The sequence below is a fragment of the Sciurus vulgaris genome (genome assembly GCF_902686455.1).
Source record: "Sciurus vulgaris genome assembly, chromosome: 1".
NCBI classification, from domain to species: domain Eukaryota; kingdom Metazoa; phylum Chordata; class Mammalia; order Rodentia; family Sciuridae; genus Sciurus; species Sciurus vulgaris.
This window is the reverse complement of record NC_136461.1, coordinates 181,742,232-181,767,196: the sequence shown is the minus strand read 5'-3', so window position 1 is coordinate 181,767,196 and position 24,965 is coordinate 181,742,232. Positions and strand designations below refer to the sequence as shown.

Below are 24,965 nucleotides of genomic sequence, written 5' to 3'. Positions count from 1 at the left end.
CATTTAAAACTGATATTAAAATCTTAACAATAAATATAAAAATCAATACCATTAATTTATATATACATCAAATATATATCAGACATCTACTTTTTTTGGACAGGAACTATGCTAGATAATGAAAATATAAATATTAAAAATGAGAAAACCCCTTATAGGAGCTCAGTCTCATGAGAAAGATATAGTAAATAAAAACTTTAATGCGATAAGGGTAATGATAGAGATGTCTAGGGTGTCATGACAACAAGAAAGAGAGAACACAGGTTGTAGGAGAGTGGAAGAAATGGAAAGATAAGCAGCAAAGAGGGTTCCAGATGTGATACCCGTACTGAAATTGAAACAGAAAAAGTGAACAAACAAACAGGAAGTTATATATGTACACTATATATCAGGAGAAACGCATGAGCAAAAGGACAGAAAAAAAAAAAAAAAACTAACGTGTGTAACTAAGTCTGAGGTTGAAGTAAAAAGTCAGGGACTAGAGAGAACTGTATAAATTATTAAATTTGCATCCCCTCAATCTCTAATCAATTCAAATGCTGAAGGAAAAACAATAAAATACTCTATGATTATGAACAGTATTTCTTGTTGCTTTATGTAATATGCACTATAAAAGATGCAGAGAGAGGTAAAAAGCCTGAAGCCTCTTTGGAGTAATAGGAGCTACACACTGTGGGCTGTGGGCTGAATGATCTGGCATTGAAGGAGTGAAAGTTAAAAGATGAGAGAAATCAAGAGACTACCTGACAAGTAAGGCCAAGAAAAATATTTGTAATAATGCTAAACAATATTTGGGTAATAAATTGACATGGTTTTATGAATGTATTTCCCTGATTATCTGGCTCATGCCAAAGGCCAAGAATAATGCCTATCACACAGTAAGCACATTCAAATATTTTTAGGATAATATCACTAATAAAAACAAGAAAAGAGTTATAATAAATATTAAGTTTAAAAAGTCTCAAACTTTAAAGCTCTGAAATTAACTCAAATTTCGGGCCATTATAATTGGTCTTAAATTAGGAGCCTTGTCTCAAGTCCTTCTGTAAATACTGAGGAATAAATGAACAAACAATCAATAAACTGGCGATCCAAGATGGCAAACTAGAGGGTGACTGCACCTCCAGTCGCTCCAGAACCCAGGATTCAAGAAGGGGAGGCATTGAGAGACTCGGACTAAAATAGAGCCACGGGGTGAATTTCCACCACTCGGTGAAGCTCGGCACAGGCGACAGGCCCGGATTCGGGGGGGCTAATTAAAGTAGGGCAGGGCAGCTAGAGTCTTCTCCAGGCATCCCTGCCCACTCCCACGGTGGGCTCCTCCCACACAGCCAGCTTCTTGGAGCAAGCCCCCCAGTGAGAACCTTTCCACACAGAGCCAGCTCCAAGCCCTGGAACCAGTAGCGGTCTAGGGGCAGCTTTCTTTGGAAGCACTGCATTATCAAGTTACTCCAACACTTCAGGTTACTGGAGGCTGGAAAATGCTACACTGGAAATCTACAGGGACACTATAAGCCAATAGAGGAAATCTGCAATATCACAGAGTCCCACTGACATCTGACCAATATGAGAAAACAAGAGAAGAAAATGTCCCAAACAAACCTAGATACTATATCAATAAAACCCAATGACAGCACAGCAGAAGAAATGTCAGAAAGGGAGTTCAGAATGAAGATAATTAAAACAATCAGGGAAGCAAATGAGGAGATGAAAGAGCAAATGCAGGCATTGAAGGATGAGACAAAAGAGCAAATGCAGGCATTAAATGATCGCATCAATCAACAATTAAAAGAGCAAATACGGGAAGCAAGAGATCATTTCAATAAAGAGTTAGAGATATTGAAAAAAAAAAACAAACAGAAATCCTTGAAATGAAGGAAACAATAAACCAAGTTAAAAACTCCACAGAAAGCATAACCAATAGGATAGAACACCTGGAAGACAGAACCTCAGATATTGAAGACAAAATATTTAATCTTGAAAACAAAGTTGACCAAACAGAGAAGATGGTAAGAAATCATGAACAGAATCTACAAGAATTGTGGGATATCATGAAAAGGCCAAATTTAAGAATTATTGGGATTGAGGAAGGCTTAGAGAAACAAACCAAAGGAATGAACAATCTATTCAATGAAATAATATCAGAAAATTTCCCAAATCTGAAGAATGAAATGGAAAACCAGGTACAAGAGGCTTATAGGACTCCAAATATACAAAATGACAACAACCCACACCAAGGCACATTATTATGAAAATACCTAATATAAAAAAATAAAGACAGAATTTTAAAGGCTGCGAGAGAAAAGAATCAGATAATATAGGGGGAAACCAATAAGAATATCAGCAGATTTTTCAATCCAGACCCTAAAAGGTAGAAGGGCCTGGAACAACATTTACCAAGCCCTGAAAGAAAACGGATGCCAACCAACAATCTTATACCCAGCAAAACTTACTTTCAGATTTGACGATGAGATAAGATCCATCCATGATAAACAAAAGCTAAAGGAATTTACAAAAAGAAGGCCAGCATTACAGAACATTCTCAGCAAAATATTCCATGAGGAACAGATGAAAAACAAGGATGCAAATAAGCAATGGGAGGAACTACCAAAAGGAATAGCCAAATAAAGGAGAAACCAAATCATGTCAAACAACAAAAATGAGTCAAATGACTGGGAATACAAATCATATCACAATAATAACCCTGAATGTTAATGGCCTGAACTCATCAATCAAAAGACATAGACTGGCAGATTGGATTAAAAAGAAAAATCCAACAATATGCTGCCTGCAAGAGGCTTATCTCATAGAAAAGGATACCCATAGACTAAAGGTGAAAGGATGGGAAAAAACATACCATGCACATGGACAAGGCAAAAAAGCTGGAGTATTCATCCTCATTTCAGATAATGTGGACTTCAAGCCAAAACTAGTCAGAAGGGATAAAGAAGGACATTACATACTGCTTAAGGGAAGCATAAATCAGCAAGACATAACAATCATAAATATCTATGCCCAGAACATTGGCTCATCCATGTACGTCAAACAAATCCTTCTCAATTCCAGAAATCAAACAGACCACAACACAATAATACTAGGCAATTTTAACACACCTCTCTCACCGCTGAATAGATCGTCCAAACAAAAATTGAATAAAGAAACCATAGATCTCAATAACGCAATCAAGAATTTAGACTTAATCGATTTATATAGAATATACCATCCAACAAAGAACGAATATACTTTCTTCTCAGCAGCACATGGATCCTTCTCTAAAATAGACCATGTTTTATGCCACAACGCTACTGTTAGCAAATACAAGAAGATAGAGATACTACCTTGTACTCTATTGGATCATAATGGATTGAAATTAGAAATAACAGAATAAAAAACAGAAACTTCTCCAATACCTGGAGATTAAATAATATACTATTATATGATGAATGGATAACAGAAGACATCAGGAGGGAAATAAAAAAAATTCTTAGAAGTAAACGAGAACAAAGACACATCATATCAAAATCTCTGGGACACTATGAAAGCAGTACTTAGAGGAAGATTTATTTCATGGGGCGCATTCAACAAAAGAAGTAGAAATCAACAAATAAACGACTTAACAACTACAGCTAAAAGCCCTAGAAAAAGAAGAGCAGACCAACAACAAAAGTAGTAGAAGACAGGAAATAGTTAAAATCAGAGCTGAAATCAACGAAATTGAAACAAAAGAAACAACCGGAAAAATTAACAATATAAATAGTTGGTTCTTTGAAAAAATAAACAAAATTGATAAACCCTTAGCCACACTAACAAAGAGAAAGAGGGAGAAAACTCAAATTACTAAAATTCAGAATGAACAAGGAAATATCGCAACAGACACGAGTGAAATACAAAACATAATTAGAAGCTATTTTGAAAATCTATACTCCAACAAAACAGAAAACCTCGAAGACATCAACAAATTTCTAGAGACATATGAATTACCTAAACTGAACGAGGAGGACATACACAACTTAAATAAGTCAATTTCAAGCAATGAAATAGAAGAGGTCATCAAAAGCCTACCAACACAGAACAGTCCGGGACGAGATGGGTTCTCAGCGGAGTTCTACAAAATCTTTAAAGAAGAGTTCATTCCAATACTCCTCAAAGTATTCCATGAAATAGAAGAGGAGGGAACCTTCCCAAACTCATTCTATGAAGCCAATATAACCCTGATACTTAAACCAGACAGAGACACATCGAGGAAAGAAAATTTCAGACCAATATCCTTAATGAACATCGACGCAAAAATTCTCAACAAAATTTTAGCAAATTGCATCCAAAAATATATTAAAAAGATAGTGCACCACAATCAAGTGGGTTTTATCCCAGGGATGCAAGGTTGGTTCAACATCCGGAAATCAATAAATGTCATTCACCATATCAACAGACTAAAAGTAAAGAATCACGATTATTTCAATAGATGCAGAAAAAGCATTTGATAAAATACAGCATCCCTTCATGCTCAAAACACTAGAAAAAATCGGGGTAGTGGGAACATTCCTTAACATTGTAAAGGCCATCTATGCTAAGCCCATGGCTAATATCATTCTAAATGGTGAAAAACTAAAAGCATTCCCCCTAAAATCTGGAAGAAGGCAGGGATGCCCTCTTTCACCACTTCTATTCAACATCGTTCTTGAGACTCTAGCCAGAGCAATTAGACAAACCAAAGAAATTAAAGGGATACGAATTGGAAAAGAAGAACTCAAACTATCCCTGTTCGCTGATGACATGATTATATATTTAGAGGAACCTGGAAATTCCACCAGAAAACTCTTAGAACTCATAAGTGAATTCAGTAAAGTAGCAGGTTACAAGATCAATGCTCATAAATCCAATGCATTTTTATACATAAGTGATGAATCTACAGAAAGAGAAATTAGGAAAACTACCCCATTCACAATAGCATCAACAAAAATAAAATACTTGGGAATCAATCTCACAAAAGAGGTGAAAGACATCTACAATGAGAACTACAGAACACTAAAGAAAGAAATTAAAGAAAACCTTAGAAGATGGAAAGATCTCCTGTGTTCTTGGATAGGCAGAATTAATATTGTCAAAATGGCCCTACTACCAAAAGTGCTATACAGATTCAATGCAATTCCAATTAAAATCCCAATGATGTACCTTACAGAAATAGAGCAAGCAATTATGAAATTCATCTGGAAGAATAAGAAACCCAGAATAGCTACAGCAATCCTCAGTAGAAAGAGCGAAGAAGGGGGCATCGCAATACCAGATCTTCAACTCTATTACAAAGCAATAGTAACAAAAAAGGCATGGTATTGGTACCAAAATAGACAGGTAGATCAATGGTACAGAATAGAGGACATGGACACATACCCAAATAAATACAATTTTCTCATACTAGACATAGTTGCCAAAAATATGCAATGGAGAAAAGATAGCCTCTTCAACAAATGGTGCTGGGAAAACTGGAAATCCATATGCAACAGAATGAAATTAAACCCCTTTCTCTCACCCTGCACAAAACTCAACTCAAAATGGATCAAGGACCTTGGAATCAGACCAGAGACTCTGCATCTTATAGAAGAAAAAGTAGGTCCAAATCTTCAACATGTCAGCTTAGGATCGGACTTCCTTAACAGGACTCCCATAGCCCAAGAAAGAAAAGCAAAATCAACAACTGGGATAGATTCAAACTAAAAAGCTTTCTCTCAGCAAAGGAAACTGTCAGTAATGTGAAGAGAGAGCCTACAGAGTGGGAGAATATCTTTGCCTCTCATACTTCAGATAGAGCGCTAATTTCCAGAATCTATAAAGAACTCAAAAAACTCTATACCAAGAATACAAATAATCCAATCAACAAATGAGCTAAGGAAATGAACAAATGACACTTCACAGAAGAAGATCTACAAGCAATCAACAGATATATGAAAAATGTTCAACATCTCTAATAATAAGAGAAATGCAAATCAAAACTACACTGATTCCATCTCACCCCAATTAGAATGGTGATTATCAAGAACACAAGCAACAATAGGTGTTGTCGAGGATGTGGGGAAAAAGGTACACTCATACATTGCTGGTGGGGTTGCAAATTAGTGCAGCCCCTGTGGAAAGCAGTATGGAGATTCCTCAGAAAGCTTGGAATGGAACCACCATTTGACCCAGCTATCCCACTCCTTGGCCTATACCCAAAGGACTTAAAATCAGCATACTACAGAGATACAGCCACATCAATGTTCACAGCTGCTCAATTCACCATAGCCAGATTGTGGAACCAATCTAGATGCCCTTCAGTTGATGAATGGATAAAGAAACTGTGGCATATATATACAATGGAATATTACTCCGCCATGAAGAATGATAAAATTATGACAATTCCAGGCAAATGGATGAAATTGGAGGATATCATGCTGAGATAAGCCAATCTCAAAAAACTAAAGGACGAATGATCTCGCTGATAAGCGGATGAGGACATATAATGGGGGGGTAGGAGGGGTTAGCGTTAGGGTTAGGTTTAGGGTTAGGGATAAGGAGGGTGGTAAGAATGGAGGAAGGAAGGACTGTATGGGGGAAAAGAGGGGTGGGAGGGGTAGGAGTGATGGGAGGGAGGTAAAAAATAACAGAATGAATCAAACAACATTGCCCTATGTAAATTTATGATTTTTAATATAAAAAAAAGAAAAAAAATATAAAACAGAAGTCTGAAATGTACAGATGTGATTCCACAGTAAGGAAAAAAGCTAACTTTCCACAACCTATGTGATATTAATTTTATTAATAATTTACCATAAAAAAATCAATAAACTGATTTCTTTGGGAAAATATGATATCTGATTTCACCAATCAATCATCATTTGAAACATAATTTAATTTACTCTTTTTATTTTTCATGACCCACTTCTTCCATAGGCAGTAGGGTAAGCAAAAGGAATCCAGCATTTAAATAAAAAAAGTCAGGGTTGGTGAGTATATGCCTGTAATCCCAACAACTCAGGAAGCTGAGGCAGGAGGGTAGCAATTTCAAAGCTAGTCTCAGCAACTTAGCTAGACCTTGTCCCAAAATGAAAACTAAGAAGAGCTGTGGATGTATCTCTGTGGTTAAGTACTGCTGGGTTCAATCCACAGTACCTCAAACAAAACAAGTAACTTAATCCCAATGCATCATCTTCCTTAACTTCTTCAAACCTCAGCATTACCAACTACATCCAAGTATCAATGTGAAGCAGTTAACACAGTACCAAGCATACAATGGGATTAAATAACTATTATCTACAGTATTTTCATCCTATGGTCTATGCTTAACATTTATGTGTTAAGTCTTACAACAAAGTCCTAACTATGAGATCTTTAAAGGAAAGGCAAAGACTACTTTATTTATATCTTGTCCCAATCCTTACAGAATTTGTACAAGCCATAAAAACACAGTGAAAAACTTGTTGAAAATATCATATTCAAATGCAATGAATCAGACACAAAAATCAAAGAATAAATATGAATTAGCAACAACTAAAAGGGTAGTAAAAATACTGTAATGAACACGGTTATATAGAATATGAGTGTCATGAAGTACAGTGTACTAGGGACACCTAACTTTAACTTATTTTTTAGGTATTTGACCAGTCTTTCCTTTACTACTGAAAACTAATGTTTTAGCAGTCTTCTGCAGAATACAGTTTCTAAAGCACTACTCTAGTGTGTTGAAAAGAATATTAATCTTTCAAAATGACTTTAAAAAAAAAAAACAGTTCTTTTAAGTCAGATATAGTGGCACAGGCCTGTAATGCTAGCTACTGAAGAGGGGAAAAACCACAAGTACAAGGCCAGCCTTAACAACTTATTGAGACCCTGCCTCAAAATAAAAATAAATAAATTAATTAAAGGGTAGGATATGTAGGTTAGTGATAGAGTGCCCCTAGGTTCATGCTCCAATATGTAAAAAAAATAAATAAATTAGTCCTTTTATAAATATAAAGGTGTAAACAATTTCCATTCAACAAAAGATGTAGAATTAGGATCCGAAATTTCAAATTCCTAGATTCTTCTATGACACATGATGAAAGAAAGACTCTATAATGCTACCAATTAAATAATTTGTTGCTATTATTTTGAATTTGTGGTAAAAAGAATATCTTAATTTTATAAGATGTAAAAAAAAAATTAATATTAAAATTAAGTTGACTTTGTAATCTTCAGTTTTAAAAATGGAGTGTTTTTCCCCTAACATTTTAGGGAAGTATAGGAAAATATTTTAATTACAAGACTTTATTAATATACCCTCAAATCTCTAGCATATAAGCACTATATTGCTTAATTATATAATAACTTAAGATACAGCATTTTACCTCCTAACATCCTAAAGTTAACTTTTTTTTTTTTTGTGGTGCTGGGGAATTGAACCCAGGGTCTTGTGCTTGCAAGGCAAGCACTCTACCAACTGAGCTATCTCCCCAGCCCTAAAGTTAACTTTTAAGTAGTCATTATTTAGCTATGCAAAGCCAGTCTTCCTAATGAAAATGTATTACACCTTGAAGAAAAACCTATTCAGCAATCACTATCATACAGGCAATGGTATATTAAGTCAAAACTTTACTAAACACCAGCTCTTTCCACTTTTTTCCCCCAAAAGAAAAATACCACATTCTGACATTAGAACCAATCTTTATCATGAATGCTTTAAGTTAACATCCTTAGCATTAAATTAGCATCATTTTCCAGTTAAAATGAAGATTTCTTCTAATGACTGCTCTAGCTAAAGAGCTGGATTAAATATATGACATAACTATTTTTAAGCTACAGGATGTCAGGCAATGAAGAACAGTGATCCCTGAGAGGTGGGAAGCAAACCAGGTGAGCCCTATGTGTATTTCCCTGGTTCACTATCTTCAGAGAGTTTTAAGGGTGCTGGGCAGGGAGCAGAAAAGTGGACCAAACCTAGTTGAGAGTTCAAGGAAGAAGCTGAGTCCAGAAAGACCAAACACACTAAAGTATATAAGACAGAATAGTGGAAAAGCAAGGAAATTGCAGAATAAGTTCCCCCTTGAGAACTCAACTTTTTGCAGATTACTGCAAACAGGTAAGGAATCTAATCAAAGGAGAACAAGCAGGAAGATTTAGAGGAAACAGTATACTAATAAGTAGACTGTTAAAGTCTTAAATATTTATCAACTTCCATTCTGCATTTCTTTCTTGTACTCTGTTTTCCTGTAATATATAATAATATTCTGAATATTCTGTTTGGATCAATCTTTGCAAAATTCAATATAAATATTTATAATGAAAATAGTTCTACATTTTATAAATGATTTTAACATCTGGATTAAAATTTCAGTTGTAAAATATGAAACTTCAAGAAGCACTCATTATGATGTAGAATTAGAAAAGCCTCATTTAAATCTTAAAGTCTTGCCACTTAATGCATACGTAAAATTTTAAATAGAATATACAATGTTATCGTATATAAAATACGCAACTATAACAATGATACCAATTCAAAAAATTAAGATGAAAATATAAACACACATCTCAGTTTTTGTGCATTTGCACACAGAATAGTCCTGGACACTGAAGAAGTAATGCTTAGTAAACAGCTGCAAAATAAAGGCATTACAATTTTATGGAGTAAACTTGAGTAGTAGGTAGTGATAATTAAATCTCTTCATTTTACAGACAAAAACCAAAACCTAGCTTACACAGCAAACCCTAGGACTCCTGAATCTGTATTCTTCTCTTCTCTGCTATGGTTGCTTGTTTTATGGACACTTATCATTCAATTCTTTATCCAATTTCCTACTCAGAGTGGAGCAGTACACATTTCCCTGAAGCCACACAAAATCCTGGGTTTTAAATTACCAAGCAACCAGAATAAGGTTCAAAAAGGACTCTCTTGGCTTTTGGAACTCACCCAGAACATATAAAAAAGGCTTATAAAAAAGACCAATTTCTTTCTATCGTAGGTTCCCTAGTATAATATTCTATAAAGAATCATGCTTAGGGGATTTGAAACAAATAAAAACAAAAATTTGAAAGATAAAATAAAAACTTATTTTTGTTTTTCATATACTCTCTGGAAATGGCAAATACAATCTAAATGATTAAGCTTAAATAATGCAATTTGTGTATGGGGGTCAGGTAGTTGCCATGTTCCATTCCCAATTTACTACCATTGCTTTTTTCATGATTAAGAATATTACACTTCAGAATAATTAATGACCTACCCAGAGTTTATTTCTTACTAGTTGCATAATCTTAGACAAGCCACTTAACTTTGCTATCATCTTGTTTGCCCCAAAAAAAGACAATAATATTTGAGAGGACTGTTATGGTTTAGGTGTGGTATCCCCGAAAAGCTTGAGTGTGAGACAGTGCAAGAAGGTTCAGAGGAGAAATGATTGGGCTGTGAAAGTCTTAACCCAATCATGAATTAATCCCCTAATAGGGATTAACTGAGTGGTAACTAAAGTGGTAGGGTGTGGCTGGAAGAAGTGTGAATTGGGGCATGGCTTTGGGGTATGTATTTGTATCTGACAAGTAGAGACCTCTCTCTCTGCTTCCTGAGCAACATGTGAGCTGCTTCCACTCTTCCACATTCTTCTGCCAGAATGTTCTCCCTTACCTGGAGCCCTGAAGAATGGAGCCAGCCTTATATTGACTAAGACCTCTGAAACTGTGAGCCCCTAAATAAATCCTTCCTTCTCTACAGTTGTTCTGGTTGGATCTTTCAGTTGCAGCAGCGAAAAAGCTGACTAAAACAAGGACTGTGGTGATAATTAATGCAATGACAAATGCAATGTGAACATAAAGGATATTGTGATTGTGGGTGAAATATTAAAATGGGAGATGGCCATGAAGGATCTGGCTCTGATGGAACACTAAATTTGAGCCATTATGCTCCTGTAAGAATTTCCCAGTCTAAACTATGCATAATAGTGCTAAAGTAAAATAAACAAAAACCTATATGTTTCAAATCCGTAAAGACCATGAATAATCTTCAAGTTTTTTTTCTAATGTTACACACAATTGAGCTAGGTAACACTTTTCCCTGTAAGGAACATCTTTAAGAAACTAAATTACTTTTGGAGAGATATCCCTTGAAAAGGATTGAAGGATTAAGGTCTCCCAGGAAAAAAAAATCCAGAATTCCATGTAGTCCAGATTTGAGGACCTGGGAAAAAATGGACAGATGGCCCGCAAAAGAAAAGCACAGTTCCAGATTCTGTGCCTCCAAGAATATGTGGCATTTGAAAGTACACCCTCGGCACGGAGGCAATTATGTCTAATTCCCAAATAAGATTTCAAATATCTTTTTTTTTTACTTGTTGATGTATCTTTATTTTATTTATTTATTTGTATGTGGTGCTGAGGATTAAACCCAGTGCTTCACACATGCTAGGCAAGTGCTCCACCACTGAGCCACAACCCCAGCCCTCAAATATCTGATACATCACAATAGGCAATTCACAATTCAGGAAAGAAACTGAATTTTTCTGAAATATGAAACCAATTAAAAGACAATAATTGTCACACTTTCTTTTTGAAGGCATTATTCAACCAGTATTCACTGAAGGCCTACCATATGTTAGGCACTGTTCCAGAATAGTGACAGAAGTTTTTCCCTTCAAGAAGCATTCGAATGGCAGGCCACTTACAGCTTAGACATGGTGGCTAATCTTCCTACCAAGCCATCACACTTTTTGCTGCTAGAGCTTTTGGAGAAGTGGACAGAAATCAAGAATTCACATTGTGACAAAGAGTGATAAGGAAATTGTTGGTATGCTTTTAGAATTTGATGACTTTGTCAATATGGTGCTAAAAGATGGAACTGAGTTTGAAATCACACCAGAAGGAAGAAGGATTACTAAATTAGATCAGATTTTGCTAAATGAAAATAATATAACAATGCTAGTTCCTGAAGGAAGACCTGAAGTGTAAACAAATTTCCTTGACTTATGCTAAATTCCATTTTGGTTTTCAATGGCAATAAAATAGATTTTTGAAGAATCTTTTAATGTTAAGATTCTCTAAAGCTAATTTTCCAGTTAAAGGGAAATGCTTTGAAGATGTATGGTCATTTTTCTAACTTAATCATAATTACCTTGAAAAAAGAAGAGACCTGTTTGTTTTTTTAAAAATATTTTTTAGTTGTCATTGGACCTTTATTTCATTTTTATGTGGTGCTGAGAATCAAACTCAGTGCCTTACGCATGCTAGGCAAGTCCTCTTCCACTGAGTCACCAACCCCAGCCCACCTGTTTTTTGAAGACTAAAAACTAAAGGTGTTTTTGATTAATTGTTATTTGTTACACTACAGTAGTCAGTGGAACAAAGATTGCAGTTGTTTTGCCATTTGCTTTCCTGTCATTTTATATCTGTTTCCACTCTCATTTACATTACCATGTGATTTTCAAACAATTGTTCCAAACAAACTGATGAATTCTGATTTTGAATGGGTACATTTAACATACATGAAATGATTACAGAATTCAATTTGAACTCAAGAAAAAAAAAACACAGAAGAATCATTCAAACGAAGAAAAGACTACCTTTAATTTTAAAGTAAGCAAAACAAAACAAAACTCACTGGTATTGGGATAATCTAAGGAATACAAGTTTACAAAGAGCCCTGTTTAATACTTTTTCTGATGGTCTAGTGAATGAAATCCTCATACTTAAGAGCTTATAAAACATATTTACAGCTAATTTTTAATTAATACTTTTTCTTACAAAATATACTTAATTCATTCCCCTGTTCCAACCAATTCTACCTGTTCTAGTCTTAGATCCTCATGATCTCTGGCCTGAAACAGAACAAGCTCCAAATGACTTACCTCTTCTCACACCCTTCAAATCATATCCCATATGTCTGACAAGTTATTCTAAAAATATCTGAAGGTATTTCCCTAATAACCTGACTTTATTCTCTATACTCAAAAAATAAAATTTAGAATTTTGAAGTATAACATACCAGCTTGTTATTCAGACTCTCTTATTGTGCCTCTAGCTACTCTGTACACAACCAACTCAGAGGTATAAAATACAGTTCTCAGAAGTAAATCGGTGGGGAAGGAAATGGTTAATTACATAGTACCAGAACGATGACTCTTCTTCAACAAATATGAAATTGTATTTGAAAAAGGTGTAAAAGGAAGCACTTTGGAAAGAGAAATACAAATGCTTTCTTAAGTATATTAAAAGACGTTGGACATTACTCATAATGGTAATTATAACAAAATAACATCCCTAACCAATTAGAATGGTAAGGATTAAGACCAAAAAAAAGCTGATCATACACCAGGTGGGAGGATATAGGCCAAGAATCACTCTAATCCACCATAAAAAAAAAAAAAAAAAAGTATAGATTTGTAAGAGCTAGAAGAAAATATACAGTCAACAACACTCCAGGCACCAATTTCCTTAATAAGACTTCAACAGCTCAAGAAATGAAATCAATAATCAGTAAGTGGGATGCCATCAAATTAAAAAGCTTCTGCACAGTAAAGGAAACAAGAACGCAAAAAAGAAAGCAAGCCTACAGAATGGGAGAAAATCTTTGTCAGCTACTCTTCTGACAGAGGATTAATATCCAGAATATACAAAGAACTCAATAAACACTCAAAAAAAATGAGTAACTCAACCAATAAATGGACAAATGAAACAGACATTCGTCAAAAGAAGAAATTCAAATGGCTAATAAATATATGAAAAAAATCAATACCCTTAGCAATCAGAGAAATGCAAATGAAAACTGCACTGAGATTTCATCTTGTCCCAGTCATATGGCAAACATCAAGAGTACAGATAATAATAAATGCTGGTGAGGATGTGGGGAGACAGGAACACATGTATATTGCTGGGTGGGACTACAAATTAGTACAACTACTATGGAATCAGTATGGAAACTTCTCGAAAGACTAGGAATGTAGGAATGGAATCACCGTTCTCAGCTATTCCTCTCCTTGGTGTGTATCCAAAGAAATGAAATCATACTAGAGCAATAAATGTATTCCAATGTTTATAGCAGTGCAATTCACAAGAGCCAAGTTATGGAACCAACCTAGGCATCTACCAACAGATGAATGAATAAAGAAAATGTGATATATAAATAAACACACACACACACACACACACACAGAGTTCTACTCAGTCATAAAGATAAATGAAATTATGATATTTGCTGGTAAATGAATGGAAATGAAGAACATCATGCTAAGCCAGACTCAAAAAATCAAAGGCTGAAGGTCTTCTTTTATGTAGGAGCTCAAGAGAAAAAAAATAACTTTATAAAAGAAGGGTATCACAAAAATAGAAGGGAGAACAAAGAAGGGGGTCAAGGGAGAGAGAAAAATGGGGATAGGGTAGCTACTAGAAAATGAAACCAGTCATATTATGCTATGTGCAGGTATGAAGACAGCACAAAGAATTGTACTTTTATGCATAAGGCAACAATAAAAAAAAAAAAAAAAAAGACCAGTAGAATAGAGGAAGGGGATGAGGGAAGGAAAAGGGAAAGTACTGGGGAATGAAATGGAGCAAATTATGTTATGTGCATGTATGAATATATCACAAAGAATCCCACTATTATGTATAATTACAATGCACTAATAAAAATATGTTCATTATAAATTAAGATTTATAATGTATGGGTTTTCTAACCTAGATACTCTACATGTAGAGATTTGTCCTATAAATGATATTCACTAGTTTGAGAGGATGGTATTAGAATCAATCTAAGGGTTCACCAAAGCGGACTTAAAACTATTTTTCTTCAAGACAGGTACTACATATCCATGCAATGCAATGCTATATAGTTAGTTACTCAAGAGGATAATGTAAAGGATGTGCTGATATGGCTTGATCTTTAAAATACACTGTTAAGCAGAGTATGATGCTACTTGCATTTCCAACCAATCTCCCTGTCAAAGGATACACACATGCACACACTCACATGCATGCACATACATATACTTGTCTATGCAAGAAAGAAAAAAGAATCTGAACAAATACCAAAACAAGTGTCAGTGCTTATCTAAAGGAAGGAGTAGTTGAGCTCAGAGGTAGAGAAACTGACTTTTTTTCCATTTTAAATTTTGTGTTATATATAATTTTAACATGAGTATGCATTACTTATCAAAAGAATATTTTACAACTTTAAAGAAAGAGGCAGGGGTCCCATTTCATCACCTTCTCAAAATAAAAATCTGAAAACTTCCATTCTAAATCATCTTATTCTTCCTACCCTAAGGGAGCTTTGCATTTTAATGCTAAAGCTTACTCAGATCATTCACTTGGGATCTGATGTCTTTCCCCAATTCACTTTGTTTCTGTTTCTTTGTTTCTGTTAAGTCACACTCATTCTTCAAGGTCTACAAGGCTCAAAATTCATGCAGTAAGTCATAAAAAATCAGAATTTAATAAATCTATTTATAAGTTCATAATATGTTCATTATACCATGCTGATTCCCTAAAAGCAGAAGATGCTATCTAATTTATTCTTCTGTTCCCAACACCAAGTATACTGCAAACATTCAACAAATGTTTCTGAAAGAATAACAAGGTATGGAAGGGCTCAAGATTACAGAACAGATATGCTCAGCCCTAGTTTGCTTCTTCAAACACAATTGCTTGTGGAGGTAGGGTGCTTGGGTGAGCACTGGAAATTGCACAGAAAATGAAATTTGGTGAACTCCAGAGAATAGGAAGAATAACAAAGCAAGAGAAGCAGGATACCCCAGAGACTGGGAAAGGAAAACTCTCCTCCAAGGAAGTAAAGGTAAAAGAGAGTCACAGTGTGACCCAGAAGGTTGAACACTGAAGACAAACAGCTTAAATAAACAGGTGATCTGGAGTCTGCAAAACAAGCTGACTTTAGAAAAGAAATTCATTGCAATCTCAATAAACTCTCAGAGTGCTATTCGCAGGAGCCTTCTGAAGGATTCCACTGTCAAGAGACTAAACTGCTCTGGGGTCATAAAACTGAGAATAATCATATCTCAGGGTTCCTGTAGATACCCTCTTCCATTTAGTGGATAGGCAGTGGCAACATGAGACAATTGTGACTTAGGGAAGTGTCTCTGACACCAACCCAAGCAGGAAAGGTTAGACAGGGAGGGGAGAGGAAGGCACAGCAATCCTGCCCTCTGCGATGGGGAGCAACATCAATTGCATGTGGTTTCAAGTCAGGTCTGAAGGCTCTGGGATCAAGGTTAGTCACTAACTTGGGCCCTGCATAATGTGCTCCATCCTAGAGCTCTGAGTTTTAACTCTTCTTTCCATCCTTCAAGGCATTCTAGGGATCCACCACATGCAGCTTTGACATTCACCACACCCATGGTGCATAGACTAAAACCCTCCTGAAAGAATACATGTTAGGTGTCATACACATTCTGCCAAAATTTGGTCAACCAGAAAAGTTTGCTGCAAACCTGACTTATGTCATGCCCCAGTCCTGCTTGAGCCCTAACAGACAGTTCTGCTTAAATAAAAGGGGAAGGCTGGGGCTATAGCTCAGTGGTAGAGTGCTTGCTTCCCATGTGCAAGGCATCACATAAAAATAAACAATGATTAAAAAAAAAGAAAAGAAAAGGGGTACATAGGCTCCCAGCTGTTAACCTATCCCCAGACAGGCAGAGATAGAGGTCTGGCTCTTGGGGCAGACACACCAGAGCAACAGCAGAAAGAAAACAACAGTTGATTACATCACATCTATATGAATTCTCTACATCAATCACAGTTGCACCTGGCAGACTGGATAGGGCTGACAAGCCTGAAGGTGAGTGCCACAGAGGGGGAGCTGTGATTCCAGTCCTTACTCTTCCCTGTGAAGCACATAGATCTGTACCAGTCTCCAATTAGAGAATAAGAGCTTCAAGCCCTTCAATATACGCACAGCACCCAGGATCAGAATCATTTTCAAATAACAGTTACTATGAATAGTGCTTTGGGAGCTAATATCTCCAAAATAGGAGTAACCACACAGAGGCACATCCCACATACTCTGCTGCCTATACCGTATCTGCGTAAAGTACTGGAGTATCCCCATTTCTTACAAGTCTTGCAGAGACAATGGGTCTTTATGATCCTGTTATGGTACACTCTGCTGAAATCCACAAATTGTAACCAAAGAGGCTATAGGGAAATTACACTATGAAGTCAAGTTGGAAATAAACTCAATATTACACAACAGATAGTCCATGTCATATTAGCAGAAGTAAGGCACATACTGTGAAGGTCAGCACATGAAACTGGAAGAAATTCGTTCCAACAGGTGCTCAAATATCAATTTAGAAACATAAGACATATGAAAAAACAAGGTAATATGTCACCTCTCAAAGTCTGTAACTTCACTGTAAAAGATTCCGAAGATATTGAAGTGGATGAATGCCAAAGTGTTCATAAAAATTATTTTTAAAAAGCTCAATGAAATCCAAGAGAAAACAAATAAACAGTTGAATGAATTAAAAAAACAATTCAGGATATGAATTCAATAAAGAGATTGAGATTTTGAAAAAGAACCAAGTAAAAATCAAAAGCTCAGTACATCAGGAAAAAAACTCAACTGAAAGCTTCAACAACAGACTAATCAAGCAGAAGAAAGAATACTGAAGCTTAAGAACAACTGTCAAAATATTACATTAAGACAGCAAGACAGAAAGAAAGACAACATACAAGGTCTCTGGGTATTACCACTTGGATCAGGAATGTTCCCCAAAGGCCCATGTGTTGAAAGCTTGGTTCCCAGTGCAGTTAAGTTTGGAGATGGGACTCGGAATATTTGGATCATGGGGGCTCAGACCTTACCAGTGGATGAAGAAATTGATGATATTTATTGGGAGGTGGTAGAAACCACAGGAGGTGGGACCTAGTTGAATCAGTGGTCCTTGGAGACATGCTAGTGAGACTACCTGATGTCCCTTACCCCCAACCCCAGCCACTCAGTTTCCTGGCTGCCATGCCAGGGACTATATCTTGTCCCTGGCCCTTTTTGTGCATGTGCATTTGCTATTCTTCCCAGTTTCCTGGCAGCTCTGCTCTAGTCTTTCCTCCATGATGTTCTGCTTCAATTTAGGCCCAAAGAAATGGAGTCAGCCAACCATGAACTGAAACTTCTGAAATGTGAGTCAAAAAATATTCTTTGCTCCTTTAAGTTGTTTATGTCAGGTATTTTGGTCATAGTGATGAGAAGCTGCCTAACACACTACAATACCATTAGAAGATCAAACATATAATTTGCATAACAGAAGGCAAAATGCTACATTAAGAGAGAACAGAAAACACAGTTATAAAATAACAGAAAACTTCCCAAATCTTGGGGAAAACATGGACATCCAGGTACAGGAGGCATTTAGATGCCTAAACAGACATGATCAGCAAAGAACCTCTATGTAATATGGTTAAAATGCCAAAAGTACAATATAAAGGAAGAATATAAAAAGATGCAAGAGAGAAGCACTAAGTTGCACAGGTAAACCCTTAAGACTAACAGCACATTTCTCAGCAGAAACACTAAAGGCCAGAAGGCATAGGACAATGTATTTCGAATCCTGAAAGAATATAACTGCCAACCAAGATTATTATTCCCAGCAGTTACACTTCAGGATTGAGGAAGAAATAAAATTCTTCAATGATAACCTTAAATTAAGAGGGGAATTCATGACCTCCAGACCAATACTGCAGAAGATGTTTAAGGAAATTCTATATTCAAAAAAGAAAGATAAAACACAATCATAAGAGGATGTGAAAGAATAAATCTGACATGTCGGCATGCAAATGAGGAATAGGAAACATTATCAATATAATAAACCAAAATAAATCAATAACAGGTATTGAAATAAAAGCATTTTAAAAGAAAATGCTTTTTAAAGAAAAGCTCAAGACTGGATGGATTTGCTGCTGAATTTTACCAGACTTTTAAAGAACCAACACCAAGCAAGATGGCAAGTTAGTAAGATAGTTGATATTAGAAAATTATTCACAACCTTTCCAATTTTACTTTTTATTAGTATCTTGATAAACAAAACTGATTCTTTTGTTTTCTACAACAGGTAAGCTTGTGGTTATCAAAAAATTTCCCTTACCTTTTACAAAACAAAACACACAAAAACCCCCAGAAATTAAAACAAAAGTATGAATCTTTATTATTTCAACTACTATAATACAGAATATTAAATTAATACAGAATATCAAAAGGAGTAAGCAGAGACAAGGATTTTGACCAATGCCTGGGACAAAACGTGCTCTAAAAACAAATACTTGAATATTAAGTAAACCCCATATTAGTATAAATAATGTCTTTAAAATGAATCAAGTAACTGTTGTCCAATTATTAAGCATTTTTGTATCTTAAGATCTACAATCATACATTACATGATTTTAAAAAATGTCTAATTTTAAAGAAATGCTTGCCAAGTAAGTAAAAACTTTCGTGAACTTATATATTAATGTAACCATTTTTCCTTCTATAAAAGGAAAAAATCTGATTTCTGTTCAATAATTCTGAGAATATTCTTTCAGTAGGCACACATATACATGGAAATGACTGATATATACCTGAAGTCTTTCTGTATCTTTTCATTTAGTAAAAGTCTGAGAAGCTTTCACTAAAGTTTTGCCAATATGTTAAAGTGTTGTCAACATTAAAAAAAAAAAAAAATTCAGTAGGGTATTTTTTTAAACAAATACTATTAGACATGTACATATGTATGTATACATATTTTTTCCTTAATCATGTGTAAGATAGAGTAAAAAAAACTACATTCCATATCCTAATCAATGATATGACTTATTTCACTGTCAAATAAGGCAACTAAAAAATAACTACACAAACTAGAAAAGTTAATATTTCATAAACTTCAAAATATCATAAAAACACTAAGACCTGCTGGGTTTTTATGCAAGTACAAAGTCTACTCTTCCCTAACTTCAACTAACTTCTTTTCTAAAATGCTATCCTCTGGAAGTTGAATTTTACTGGAGACTATTAAATGTATTAGAATAAAATGTGATCCATCATAAACTATTTAAAATAGAAACATAAAACCTGATTCCATATGTATCCTTCCATTATTTCCTCAATGAATTAGTTTTATCTATTAATTAAACTTTAGATCATCCTCAGGTCAATTTGCAAACTTACAGTGTTAGTGGGGTCTTCTTGTAAAATTCGATCATATAGCTGTACAGCATCATCGTATCTATTTAAAAAGAGAAAGGAAATTCGAGAGTCATCTTTAAAATGCAGTGATAATAGTAAATACAGAAAAAGATTTAACTGGCAGGGCTCTAACTGCATTCATAATTGCTGTCCACGTCTTCCCATTTGCAATTAACAGGGAAAATACTGCATGGTAATTTTTAAAATAAAAACACACTGTATATAAAATACACGAAAACTTCAAAAAACACTGATTCAATTTGGCCTGAATACAAAGGTAAAAACTAGCAACACTGGTTGAAGAGATTGAGCAAGCATCAGAACCACACTCAGATATGGCGGAAATTTTGACATTAATATATAATATACAGTATAAACACCTATGCCTAAATTAACAGATCAAAGGAAAAAAGCAAACAAGAGGCAAAAACAGATGGTAATGTAAAAAGATGAAGATTCATTTCTATGTCTCTGATTATTAGAAAAGCCTTATAGGTTGGAAACACCAAACAAGAATATATTCAGTACTCTTGCGGCATAGGTCATGCTGGATGACATTCTCACTACCTAGTAGGATTGATCTTTCTATCCTACCATTACAAACATAAATCTTTGAAAACAGATTTTATTCCGCGTTTTTTGTTCCTCAAGTTCACCTTTCTCAGAATATGTATTCAACTTTCTCATTTTTCACACCCAACTATTCCATGATAATACATCAAACGCAACAAGTCTTTCCACTCAAAACTATTTCTTCCTTATCCTATATACATTTTTTTCTTTTTTCCCATTTGGTAGATAACATTTGAACATGCAAGACAGAAAACCAAAAGCCATTTATTTTTTTTCTCCCTCATTTCTAAAATATAATTTGTAACCTATTTTTGCCCCTCTCAATTTTTCTTCTTCAGTCTAATCTCTCTATAATCTGCCACAGTTTATAATTCTAGTGCAATAATTTTAAAAACTGCTTTCTTTCTGAGACTAGTCACTACACACCAATATTAGAAGGTTCTTACAGACAAATTCAACTGTTATTTTTTTCTTAAATTCCTATAATGGTTCCCCCATACCTTCAGTTGAAATTCTTTAGTAGGGTATATGAAGTTCCACACGTGGGTACCTTCCTGTATCTCCAGCTTCAATCCTAACCAACAACTCCATCATACATTGCATTCTGGATATAATAAACTCTTAATTCTCCTGAAATTACCTACAGATGTGCTTCAGAAGTTATCATTGAAGAGGGAGCAATAGGACAAGACTTCAATTAGAACAGACCATTTTTTTCTCTTTTCCATTTCCAGGTTAAGAGTATACTTGGAAATGAGATTGTTTTTTAAAAAGGTTGTAAACTGCTAGTATAGATGATGATAGTGTCTTTCATTTACTTTGTTTTGAGTGTATGTATCTATGTGTATTTCCCAAAACACCCTTACATGTTGGCAATATCTGTATTCTAGAGGACTGAATCTGAAAAGACTTTAAAAAGTTAAATAATTTGTCAAGTCAAAGCTAGGAAATGCTGGAACCAGGCTCAAAAGCCAGCTCTTACTCCAAAGCATGATTTAATTCATTCAGCAGGGCAGAGATGGTAAATGGGTTACACTTATGTCAAATCCCAATTCCTGGCAGTAACTGACAGGATTTGTGCTGAGAAGCACTCTGACACTACTCTAGAACTCATCAGCAAAAAACTTTGTGCAATGAATGATGTGCCATGGGCACAGGAGAACCTAAACACAAGCTCCATTTTTGAAAATTTCAAAAAAGACACAAGATTTGGTTACCTTTCCATGGCTTCAAATCTCATGCCTGTTAATCGTTTGACTCTATGGCTGCCAGGAAACTGTCTTCTTAACTCCTGAAGACAAAACTGAAAAAATAATTGTTAAAAAAGACTCAAAGAGTATTAATTACCTTACATATTTACATGGGTAACAAGGAATGGTTTATGTAATTTTTACTATGTTCCAAAGTTTCTTGTAGTTCTACTTAACTTTTCTGTTGTTTTGTTTTCTATTTAAAAATGGTGCTGGAGACTGAACTCAGGGCCTTTATGTATAGGCAAGCACTCTACCTCTGAGCTACAACCCCAGCCCTAAACTAACTGTTAAGAGAAACATTCCATACTAATTACAGAAAATATTCAATATAAGTCAGAAACCAAGTCTTAACCACTTATATATAACTCATAAAGTAAGTTAAATATAAGATAAAATAGGCCGGTGTGGTGGCATATGCCTATAATCCCAGCAACTCAGGAGACTAAGGCAGGAGGATTGCAAGTTCAAGGCCAGCCTCAGATTCTTAGGGAGGCTATAAGCAACTTAGTGAGACCCTCTCTCAAAGATAAAATAAAAGGAACAGGGATGTGGGTCAGCAGTTAAGTACTCCTGGGTTCAACCCCCAGTACCAAAAAAAAAAAAAGATAAAATTAATTAAATACCTACCAATGCCAAGTCATCTCGACCATAGTCTAGAGCTGCAATCATCACCTGTTCGTATATGATCCAAACTAGATAAATAAAGCGGGGAGGGGAATAGTTTAACATAAAAATCTGCCATACATAAAATAATGGATTCTCTAGTTTTTGATATTTTAGAGAACATAACTTACAACTAAAAATTGATTTATTATTTCTGGAATTAAGGAAAGAAAGAATCCTTATATGCTTTCAGGGATATAAAATATTTTGGTAACTTACAAAGTAAAAAAAAAAATCCACTTATTTAATACCTTCACTATTCTAAAAGATTCTTTATGAAATACATTTTGGCTAGACATCTGGCAGCTTCTAAGCTTTAAAACAAAAATGCCTATTTGATAGCCTCACTTCTACCAGCAATTATTGAAAAAATTCCTTCTCAAAATAAAGTATTATTAAATTTTCCAAGACAAGAAGTCACAGGTAAGAGTGATATGACCAGTAGAAAAAATATAAGATAGGTTAAAAAAAAAAAAAAAGTGAAGAACCATAAATGAAATGTGCTAAGCCCGAATTTAACAACATAAGAACTTACTATCATCTCCAAGCTTAGAAGCATATTCATTAATTAATTCTTCTCCAACTTCCACAATTTGCTCACTATTTCTTGAGTTTTCTTCTCTCCATTTCCTCATTTTATCTCGCATTTCTGAAAAAATAAGCTAGTTATTTATCCATACTATATACATACATATACATAAATGAAAGATGTCTAAATAATTGACAAAATGAAAATCAATTTGTGTAAAGAAGTTAAACTCACATTAATGTAAAAGTCTACCATATTTAAAAGTTGATAAAGTAGTATAAAACCGAATAGATTATTTAGAAGCCTGAAACTGCATCAGAAGTGCTCTATCTTTAAAAGTAATGAATGGCATGAATCTGCTACAAAGATGCTTTATCCCTTTAAGCAATAGTGTGTCTTAAATCTTGGGGGCGGGGGGTGGTCACACACTACTTTCACAGTTTGATAAAAGTCAGGGATTATTTTTCCAGAAAAATACATACAATTGAAATTTTAAAATATCTAAGATATTTCTGAAGTTTACTCACTGAGCCAAGAATATAAAATTTTCAAAATGATTATTATATTAGACTACCAGCAATGAAGGGCTATTCAAAATAAATTTCCTTAATGATATACTGCCATGCAAGGAAGTAAAAGCAAAGCAAAGGAAATCTTTTGATTGTTAAATAAGGAATAGTATGAATAATGTAAAATAAAGCCAAGAGCACTGACAAAAATCAACAGAACAACTTTGCATATTATAATACAACAGGGAATTCTGGAAATTTCAAAGAATAGAATTGCTGTGGTATGAATGTATCTTCCAAAGTTCATGTATTGGAAATATAATTCCCAAAGCAAACCACGTTGAGAGGAGGAATCATAAAGAGGTAATCAGGTCAAGAGGGCTCTACCTAATGAACAGACTAATGTCATCATCACAGGAGTGGGTTATTTATCACAAGAGTGGGTGCCTGATGACCATGAGTTTCAGCTCCCTACCCTTCTCTACACTATTTTGTCCTATTACCATGGAATGACCCAAGCAAGAAGGCCTTTTCAGTAGATGCAGCACCTAGATTCTTGACCTCTAGCCTCCAGAACCATAAGTTAAATAAACTTCCCATTCATTAAAAAAATGCCTGGGGTATTGTCATAGCAGCTCAAAACAGACTAAGAACTAATAACAGAAATAAATACACACACACACACACACACACACACACACAAAAGCTATCTAATCTAGTCCCTTTTTTCCCCCACAATGTTATGGACTGAATGTTTGTGTCTCCTTAAGTTAAATTCTGAATGCCCAACATGATGATATTAGGAGGTGGGGCTTTTGGGAGTGCCTTTAAAAAGGTGTAAGAGGCTGGGCATGGTGATATGCACCTGTTATCCCAGCAGCTCAGGAGGCTGAGGCAGGAGGATCAAGAACTTAAAGCTAGCCTCAGCAAAAGCAAGACACTAAGCAACTCAGTGAGACCCTGTCTCTAAATAAAAATACAAATAGGGTCGGGGATGTAGTTCAGTGGTCACGAGAGCCCTTGAGTTCAATCCTGGTATACCCCCTGCCCAAAAAAAAAAGGTGTAAGAGACTGCCTTTTCCCTTTGCTCTATACTAGGTGAGAAGAAGTATGTTGCCTACCCTCACTAAACATTGGCTCTGCCAGCACCTGCTTCTCAAATTTCCCAGTCTCAAGAACTATGGAATCAATATTTGTTCTTTAGGATGCCCAGTCTATGGTATATTTGTTACAGTAGCCTAAAATGAGTAAGACATAGCTAAGATCAACCATCCAAA

General features: G+C 35.1%; 2 protein-coding genes across 2 annotated transcripts in view; one reads left to right on the top strand and one right to left on the bottom strand.

The window, feature by feature from the left end:
* Nucleotides 1-24,965, bottom strand: part of EMC2 (ER membrane protein complex subunit 2) — a 49,740-nt gene that overhangs the window by 16,604 nt on the left and 8,171 nt on the right. The window contains exons 2-5 of the mRNA XM_079105316.1: nt 23,186-23,299; nt 22,615-22,679; nt 21,952-22,037; nt 20,144-20,201 (exon numbers count right to left, since the gene is read on the bottom strand). Coding sequence (XP_078961442.1) covers nt 20,144-20,201; nt 21,952-22,037; nt 22,615-22,679; nt 23,186-23,299 — 323 coding nt within the window. The remainder of the gene's footprint in view (nt 1-20,143; nt 20,202-21,951; nt 22,038-22,614; nt 22,680-23,185; nt 23,300-24,965) is intronic.
* On the top strand, nt 10,845-13,151 carry LOC306654490 (U6 snRNA-associated Sm-like protein LSm5; the record flags this gene model as incomplete). The annotated part of the gene is made up of 2 exons (XM_079128131.1): nt 10,845-10,907; nt 11,716-13,151. 2 exons carry the CDS (start codon nt 10,845-10,847, stop codon nt 11,941-11,943), a joined length of 291 nt encoding a protein of 96 aa, XP_078984257.1. The 3' UTR covers nt 11,944-13,151.